Source organism: Charadrius vociferus, unplaced genomic scaffold, assembly GCF_000708025.1.
Source record: "Charadrius vociferus isolate BGI_N301 unplaced genomic scaffold, ASM70802v2 scaffold70, whole genome shotgun sequence".
Lineage (NCBI taxonomy): Eukaryota > Metazoa > Chordata > Aves > Charadriiformes > Charadriidae > Charadrius > Charadrius vociferus.
Genome location: NW_009646851.1, coordinates 2370340 through 2379853, shown reverse-complemented (window position 1 = coordinate 2379853; position 9514 = coordinate 2370340). Strand labels below are relative to the sequence as shown.

The window sequence follows — 9514 nt, the reverse complement described above, 5'->3', positions numbered from 1 at the left end:
TATCAAAGGAACAGGTGTTCTTAGAATAGCTTTATTTCTTTGCATGCTTTCAAGTGGCAGTCTTGTGTATTTACTGCAGCTTCTTCCATTACTGCTGCTCAAAATACTTCTTTTCCTCCTCATTCTTAGATGAACTGATGACTGGTTTCTACTCAGAAATGTCTCCTGTATCACTGAAGCAGGCCAATAGTATGAGGACCTGAATGTCATGGAGAACATGTTAAAGTTTAGGATTAGAACTTGAATCTGTCTTTATCAGAAATCTCTGTTTTAAACTGTGTTTGATTTCAGGATACAATAGGGAGGAGAGGCTGACTATTTTACCACAGATTTACAAGCACAGTGGTCCATGCTGGTTGATTGTGCTGTTAAGCTGGAGCCTCAGACTAGTTCTGGTTTCATCCTGCTGGACCAGAGTTTCCTACCAGGAAGGAACCTGTATGCATTAAAACCCAGGTCATTGCTTGATATTTGCAGTTAATATTCTCTCAGCAAGTCTGCTGAGAGGTGAATTTGCCATGGAGGCTGGCCTCTTGGGGTGAGGAAATAGATGGTGCATGTTTTCTGCATGAACTGGGGCATCAGCACTGGATAAAAAGCAGTTGGCCAATGCTAGTATTGCCAAAACCAACAACAGAGTCTGTTTGGTTTCAGCTTCTCTAGTGAGCTATGGACGAAAGCGAAGATGTGCCAAAAGATTTTATCGAGCTCAAGTCTGAAAAGCTCTCTGTAGATGAAGTGTCAGAGCTGGTCATTTCACCATGCTGTGGGGCAGTGTCTCTGTTCGTTGGTGAGTTTAATATTTCTGAGCTGGATCTCTGGGTGTGTTAATAGTCTAATAAATGGAACCTAGATTGTCCACACCCCAAACTCGTGCTTCTCAAATAAATAAATTTCTGGACTGAACCCAGGATGTTTAGAGAACACATTCTCAATTATTTAGAACAAGACCATGCCAGCTCTTTAACAGTTGCACTGGGACAGAGTGGTGAGAAGCTTCCCTGCTGGTGTGGCAATCCTAGGGCTGAACAGAACAGCAGCTGTGGAGTATAGGACTGCTTGGGAGCTATTCTCCCATCCCCTTGGACACAGCTTGTTCAAGGTGGAAAGTGTGATGTTGTGACTCTGGAACAGATCCACACCTGCTCCTGCAACTCAGATCTTGGTTGAAATTAAAGTACCTTTTTACCGTGGGCTGGTGAACGTCAAGGCTGATAGCTGTGAACGTTGCATGGGCAAATGCAATAATAGTACCTTAGCAGTTACTGCAGAAGATGTCCCAGCCTTGTGCATTAAAGACTTCAGACTTGTACAACGTGTAAACTAAATTCTTCCTTGTATATTAAAGATTTCTCTTGTTCAAAGAATCTCTTTACACAGCCATTGTTAGGGAGGCCATTTATATTTGCACAGTGCTGACCTTGACCATAGCAGAAGGTCCTGAGTTTTACTCAGTATTTATCTATAATACGTTATTATATCATAAATGCGTAATATAATATAAATTTTTAAAATATATAATACATTTATTTACTCAGTGCTTTTGGTTGATAAATCATTTGTGTTTAGGTACTACAAGAAATAATTTTGAAGGGAAAAAAGTGATTCACTTAGAATATGAAGCATATACTTCAATGGCAGAGTCTGAAATAAAGAAAATCTGCAGAGAAGTTAGACAGAAATGGCCATCAGTCAAACATATTGCAGTGCACCATAGACTTGGGTATGTATGGCCAGACCCCGTCCTTCTGCAAGTGGAGTATTAATCCTTCTGTGGTTCATGGCTGTGCTTGCAAAGTTGCAGGACATGCAGGAGTCTATGTGAACTGTAATGCAGCAAAGTTGGCTGTGGGGAGAAGGGATTGATATTTCATTCCAGGGAAGTGGAGGCTGTTGCTTTGTTTTGTCTTTTTTTGAAGACATGAAGTTGGCAGCACTTTCTTTTTTCTTCTCTCTTCTGTTGAGGTACTGCAGAATGTTTTTATTGTCAGATTTAAGTCAAATTATGCCATAGGGAACCTGAAAGCTTAGACTATGGGGAGGGGGGAGACATGGTAATTGCCAGGCGTGCTTGCCGGAGAACCTCCTGTTGTTCCTCTAATCTTGGATAAGCATCTTCTGTTGGGTTCAAAACGTGGAATACTAGTGTCTGACATACTCTTGAGCCTTCATGGATCATCGCGTTTCTCACTGAAACTAGCAGGATTTGCACAGTCTGTTGCAAGTGCTTGTTTCTTTTTGTCTCAGAAGAAGGAACATAAGAGGTGATCATAAAGGGTAATATTAGCTCTGAGGGCTAGTTTCCTTAGATTTCCTCTATAGTCAACAGAGAGAGTGATTCTCTTGAGGGCAGCTCAAAGCATTTAGGCTTAGATTTTTTTCTATGAACCATTTGCCAGAGAAGGCTTACTACAGAGGGAGGGTTAGGAGGCAGCTATTGAGAATACTGCCCTTGTGAGGAGCAAAAAAACACCTTGTGCTGCTTTTGTTAAGTTTGGAAAACAACACACCAAACAGGAAAAAATTCATAATTTGAAATCAGAATTTGTCAAAAATTGAGTTTCATTGCAAAATCTGCATAGTTCAAGGCACTTAGTTTCTTCTTTCACAAATTCTTGTGCAAACTGAGATGATTCCTTAGTTTTCAGATAAGAACTGGCTGTTCCTAACTTCTTATTGTTCATTATTAAGCCAGCTTCCAGTGAGTTTGCTATGTGTTGTTGCGAGTTAGCAATTTTCCCCTCTTAATTCCATAGGCTTTATTTAAAAAGAAAAGAAAGAATGGAAGAAAAAAGCCTATGTCTGGTGCGTTTATTTATTCTAAAGCATGGAGTTCTCACATCTGGTACTGATTTTGGTTGTGGTTTTCTTTCTTTTAAAAAGTTTATAATCTTTAGGACATGGCTTGACACTTGCTCAGTATGAATGAGTCAGGAGAGCATGTGGCCAGAATACTGACGTGACATGGCCACAACTTTTGGGTGCTCTTGATGTTAAGCATTAGCTAAAGCTGCTGTTGTTCCTCTTCTCTCCCTAGTGTGGTTCCAATAACTGAAGCAAGTGTAATTATTGCAGTCTCCTCTCCACACAGAGCAGAATCCCTTGAAGCTGTAACGTACTGCATCAATACCTTAAAAGCATCTGTCCCGATATGGAAAAAGGTATGTTTGGGGAGAAATTTGATTTTAGGCCTGTGCCAGAGTCTTGGACTGCTGGGCTAAAGTCTGCTGCTGCTCTTAAAGGAAGGAGATGAAGTATTATGGGCAGCAGTTGCTCCTGATGAGTTGCCAATGCGTAGCACCAGTGAGTTTCTTCTACCGCAGCCAGGCCCATCTGTGGCAGGTAGGGCACCTGGAAGGCCCTCCCTTGCCTGTACCATGCTGCTCCTCTTTTAATGGCATCCTGGGGTCAAAGTGAAGGAGCCCTGAGCTCTCCACTTCTGAGTGACAAAACTGAGTTCTGCACAGGCTTGTGGAAGAACTTTGAGTCAGCTTTGCTTGGGATAGCATTGCAGTTTGCAAGTAAAGTGGCATTTCTTGTCTTTCCATTTTCCCCTTATCCCCGTGGCCTTGAGAAATCACAAAGCATTAAGCAATAGCACACAATGAAGGGATGAGCAGAGGTCCCAAAGCTAGTATGGGCACACAACAATGTGTGGAGAGACCGGCCCGGCTCTAGAAAAAGCCTCATTGCATAACCACAGTGTTGCATGCAAGTAAGAGCATTACGTCTGCCTTCTCTCCCAGGCAGAACTTGGAATGTGGTAACAGGTCTCCAGTTTTCTGACACCTCTTTCAGGAGACTGGAGTTCTGTGGTCTCAGAAAGAATAATCAGGGGCTCAGAGCCCTGCTGAATTCACTGCTTAGGACTGGACTGCTGCTGGGTAGTCCAGTCTGTCCTGAACATCTAATACTTAATGTATTTTGTCTGTTGTTGTCACTTTTATTAATATTGACATTTTGTATACATGTAAGTACTCTCCTAAATATGATGGTACAGTAGATTAACATGGCAACATGTAAAAAGGGCAGTTTCAGATACAAGTGCTGTGTACGCTGCAGCTTTTACATCATTTCTTCTAGGTCTTTCTTGAATTGACTTCAGTGTAGATGGGCCTTTCTAAATTTAATGGGGTTTAGCCTGAGGTTCAGCATCTGCCAACATGTAAGTCAGTATGTTCTAAGGGTGCTGCCCTCTTTTCTGTTTGCCAGCCAAGTGCTGTGTAGTCCTGTTGTGATCAGTAAATAATAGCAGGATGGCTGTTGAGTTGTTTGGCCTGGCTTGTGGCTGTATGTAGCAGACTGCCACAATATTTCCCGTTCTTTGTTTATATTTGCAGGAGATTTACGAGGACGAATATTCTTGGAAAGAAAACAAGGAATGCTTTTGGGCAAATTCAGAAAAATAACTGTACTCTTTTAAAAATAAAGTGTTACTGTTCCTAATGAGCATACTGGTTTAGCTTTGAGGTGTTTTTACAGAGAACCTATATGTTTTTAAGGAGTTGTAATAGACACTTCAATCTAAATAATCTAATTGTGACTGAATGAAATGAATGAGTAATAAGTGTTTTAAGGGTTTTAAGTGTTAACTCTCCTTTGAAATCATATCTTTGTGCATTTTTACATAGAGTCAGTTTTTAAAACAATCTTCCATAAAATTCTTGGCTGCAAGGTGTTCAGTCATCTGCGACACATACTGCTTTAATGCCTTTGCATTCGTAGTCTGTGTTCACTGTCTGCATGGGAGGTCACAACAGGACAATCAAAGTTTTTTTTAATCTTAAAATAAGTCTTGAGTAGTTTAATTTTATATGACTGTAGAATAAGTTTGCAAGCTTTATGCTATTTTGGCATTCTTGTAACATGAAAGCTACTTGAAGTAGATTAAACATTTTGGTACAAACAGAGAAGAAAATACAAACTATACCCCAGAGTTATTAACTTTTTAGTAGTGGTTATGTTCCAGTAGCTCTGTCTCACAGAAACACTTCTACTGTGCAGCTGATATTACAAGCCCATTGCATTAAAAAAATATGGACAGACCTTGATTCAAAGTTAGATCTAATACTCTACCAGCAACAAGCTTGCATTAACAATAACACGCAAACCTCTAACTACTTAATGATGTCTAGACATGATTAATTTTGAAGGAGCTTTTTTGGCTGTGTAATTGCAAGGTGCTGCAGAAAAAAACAGCCAGCTATTACAAATAGACAACTATAAGTTTAATTAGTTTTAGCAGTTAGACTTTAGACATGTTAGGATTCAAAGTCATCAAAATGGTTTAGTTTTTCAAAGGAAAGTGAGTCTCTTGAACTTCTTGCTGCTTATATATGCATTTATATTCACATTTATGATTTTAATACTGCTTTTCTTGTTACTGTTTTGAAACCTAATTAAAAAAGACTGACGTGCTATGCCTGTGCTTCCACTTGAAACAATGGGCTTTTCATCTCACTAAGATAATTTTGTTTATATTATTGTACTGTGCCATGATAGTGTCTAGATGCTAAGAATTCCAAGTCTCATTGTGTATGGCACTTTTACTAATGCTGAGAGGCAGTTCTATCTGGTCACCATTGTCAATGTAGACAAGATAGATATAAAGGAAGGGAAATGAGGTAAAGAAAAGTAAAATTATTTGCTGAAGTTTATATATCATTACATCACACAACACTTAAGCCTCAGCTGTATAATCTGTTTCATTTTGTCTGCAGTAAAAATCTACAAACAGCTGCTAGCTGCACAAACTAAAATGAGAAAAATAGGCGATGATCTGTTTTCCCCCAGTGATCTCAATCAGTTTTAATACTTAGTGATGGTTACTGTATCTGGATTAAGTAAACCCCAAGGAAACATACAACTTCAGGCAGAAGCATGCTTAAACTGTGCTTATTAACTTACTGATGCACTTTCCTCAGTGGAAGTGAGCGAGTCCTTCCTCTGCAGGACAGCAGCCGTTCCTTGCATGCTTACATATAGGCAGCCTCCAAAACGAGTGGGCCCTATTATCTAGGCAGAGCTGATTATGTTCAAGGTTGAATTTTGCCTTGCTTTGGAGGTTGGAGAGAAGCCCTCTACTATTTGAATGTCATTTTTACCAGGAATTACACAGAATCCGAGTACAGATCATTTCCTCTGTCAAATAATTCTTTTTGTTTTTAGAAAAGAAAGAAATACACAAACTTTCCCATTTTTGGTGTTCATTTTTCCACGTTCATGTTTGCTGTTACCATGCAACTAATTAGTGTACTAATTTCACAAAAATAAATGGCTAGCTTGCCTTGTAGTGGACGGTTATGAATGAATGAAGTAAAACCTATGCAGTGCTTGCATACTGGTGCTGTGCTCTGGTACAGAGCACAGTTAAATTCTACTTGGGGCCCTGCGATCAGGGGCCATTCCTGTGATGCACTAGTGCCTCTCCAGTGCTGCACTCTCCTGGAAGATTTCTCCAGGGTGACCTTAAGTGCACCTTCCCCATCAGCAATGCAGCTGGGAAGGAGGGTGCAGAAAAGAAGAGAAAGAATAATTGTGTACTTCCCCACAGTGACCAGGAACAATGAATGGAAGAGATGTTGTACTGAGTCACAGCTGAGTGTTACAATGTGTGTATGCTGCCATGGTCAAAACAATGAAATGTCATTTTGTGTCCCAAGCTGTGCATGAGGCAAGTACTGCTTTGTTCTGGAACAATGATGTATCATTCTTGTGTAACTTTGGGTTCTTCAACTGGCATCTAAAAGCGAAATGGAAATGCCCCTAGGAGGGATGATGTGCATAATTAGAGGTAAAATGTATCTCACTGAAATTTAAGTCCACACTCTGAGCTCGGTGTTCCGGCTCCCTCTGTAGGGCTACCCTGTCTGCTAGGGACATACTAACGTAAGAGGGCAAATTACTCTGTTCTAAGATAGCTGCCTAAGGCTATGTCTGGAGTGACCCAGAAGTGCTTCCAGATTTCCAGGCCAGGGGATGAATCCCAGCTGTGCCTGACTGCATGTCAGGGAAGGATGCGGCTGCACATGTCCTGGTTTCCATGCAGGCAGGACTAGGCTGCTGGATGAGGGCTACCTTGTGCTCTGGTGAGGTCCATGTGAGTGGGATGCAGATCCATATACACTGCAGCCCTAGCTTTCTGGGATGAGCCCAGCGGTTTCTCTTCCTTGGCGGTGTGGTGGGGTGGGGTGGGGTGTGTGTGATCCCACCCCTCCATGGCTCTTCCAGCTGTGTCACAGCATGCTGCAGAGGTGGTGGCTCCAGGTGCAGACAGATGTTCCTGGGAACGGCTGCGGCAAACTAGAGGATCATCGTGAGAATCCTGCAGAGATCTGCCAGATGAGGAGCGTTTGTGGAAGGGCAAGAATTTGTCCTGAAAAATGCCTTTGTCTTGGCTGCCAACCTTTGAATGCACTGATCCCTGCGTCTGGCAGAACGTCCATATACCAGCATGGCTTAATGTTAAAGAGTTTCCCTTCCTGATTTTGGTCTTTCATTCTGCTTTGCTCTCAAGAGAAGCTCAGCCCGATGCGTACTATGAAGAACAGTAAGATGGATTGTCGTGAAATAAAACGGGGGCGGTGGGGCCCGTGTTATAAGGAGCCTCCCCAGGAGGTGGCAGCCGAGAGACGGCTGTGCGGGGGGAGCGGCTCCCAGTCTGCCCAGGTGCTGCCTGTGCTGGTAAATAGGGGCCCTCGCCTCGGCTGCCACTCGTGGAACTGCCACTGTGGCACTCGGGAATGAAGCCTTTAGGTTGCTCAGCTTTAAACTGGGTTTTTGGCTTTTCTCTCAGCTCGCTTTTCCCATAGCTCTTCGAGGAACTTGTAGTTTCCTAGACTAATGCATTCACTTGCTCCATCAAAGATATTAAAAAAAAACCTGCTACAACTAATTGTTAGCAAAGTGATGCTGTCTGTGAAGGCAGACAGTGCTACCCCACGCTTCCCCACTTCCCCCAAAGGCTCTGAAAACTCAATCTAGAGCTCTTCCACTGACTGCCCTGATGAGGTACTTTATGAATAGAGTTATGAATATGCTGATGACTATAAATCCACAGTTTCTTTGAGTACCTTAGGCCTGTATTTTAAAAACAAATCAATGGTACAATTTGATCTTATCAAGTGTTAGAAAAATTAGCCTCCTTGTGTATCTTTATAGCAGTTGTTTTAAAAGTTCCACTTTGACTATTTTAAGAGAAAGAGGCAAATATATTTTAAAAACTGCTAGTACACCAAAGCCTGTGATTGCCTCTGAATAACTGATCATAAATGAGGGCAGAAAGGTTGACTTAAAAGATAGGACTCAACTTTTCTGAGGCTGTGAAAATTATGTAGACTTTATTACCTTTGAAGGAAATAAAAAGTTGAGGCAATTAGCTATAGATTTTGAAATGCGTTTTTGTAGCTTTGATTTCTTTAGTCTTTAATTCGCAAGCTTTTGTTGTACCTCAGTTTTGTATATAAAGGGTAACACACACAAGTCAGTATATAAGGAATCTGGCTTTCAGTTCTGCAGAACACTGAGACCTGGTGAAAGACAGAGTTTTGTGCCTCAGGATTATAGTTATCTGATTCTGTAGTATGTAAGTGTTAAAGTTGGTAGCTTGACTGTTTTTGTACCACTGTTAAAAGTATGGAGGAGTTGAAAGTGGGGGTGTGCGGGAGAAGGGGGAAGGAAGCTCCCTGACAGTGGCCAGTTTTCAGGTGGTTACTGCCGTGACTGTCTTCCTATTCACAGCCAAGTTCCTCTCTCTCTGCCTTTCCCACCACGCTCCAGCCGAAATGTTGCATTTGGGTTTTCCAACGTACAGTGGGAAGCAGCCAGAGCTCCTGTCAGGAGGTGCTACCGCTGACCAGTTCTATGCATAGTATAAAGGGCAGGGTATGAGACTGGCAGAATCCAGTGCAATTTTAGATGCCAGTGATGATAATCCCACGTTTATAGGAATGCCTGACTATGGTAAGGTTTTAACACCAACTGTTCAACCAGAGTTACTCAAAGATAGATACTTTGCACAAAGGTGAACTGACTTAAACAACAGTATAGCTTACCAGTACTGTTATGACTATAACCTACAAGACTTCATGTGCAGCTTCTTTATATACCTAGCCATCTCCTTATGGTTTTCACTGTGTGCTTCTGCAATGAAGACATATTTGGCCCCATTTTATGTAGTGCTTTTTCAGTAGCATTTCTTCTCTTTAGGGTACTGTTTGAAAATAAGGGAGTCTGTGTTCAGCAGTATTCTTGTTTTTATTGTAGTAACTCTGTTATAGGCCCTCAGGTAGGCACCACAGTGATACAGTCCCTGCTCCCACAGAGCTTACATGCTAGCTTTCAGAAGTCAGGTTGATTATAAACTCTCTTGTACATCCCAAATCTGTACATAGGCTCATATGAAACTAACTCTGATTTTGGACTTGATACTAGTACTTCAAGAAGTCGGCAGCTAGATTTCAAGACCAGAATCACATAGAACTTGAGTTTGCTAAAGATATTCCTGACTTCTCTT

The 9514-nt window shown here is 41.5% G+C and overlaps 1 protein-coding gene across 3 annotated transcripts in view; it reads left to right on the top strand.

The window, feature by feature from the left end:
* Positions 1 to 4820, top strand: part of LOC104294572 (molybdopterin synthase catalytic subunit) — a 7969-nt gene extending 3149 nt beyond the window's left edge. Inside the window, exons 3-7 of one of the 3 annotated variants that reach the window (XM_009894191.1) lie at positions 416 to 538; positions 655 to 790; positions 1570 to 1723; positions 3038 to 3161; positions 4341 to 4820. In XM_009894191.1, coding sequence (XP_009892493.1) covers positions 670 to 790; positions 1570 to 1723; positions 3038 to 3161; positions 4341 to 4409 — 468 coding nt within the window. In that variant the 5' untranslated portion in view covers positions 416 to 538; positions 655 to 669 and the 3' untranslated portion in view covers positions 4410 to 4820. Of the gene's footprint in view, positions 1 to 415; positions 539 to 639; positions 791 to 1569; positions 1724 to 3037; positions 3162 to 4340 lie in introns of all 3 variants that reach the window. The other 2 variants (XM_009894190.1, XM_009894189.1) reach the window with 2 other exon arrangements.
* Positions 4821 to 9514: the final 4694 nt, after the last annotated feature.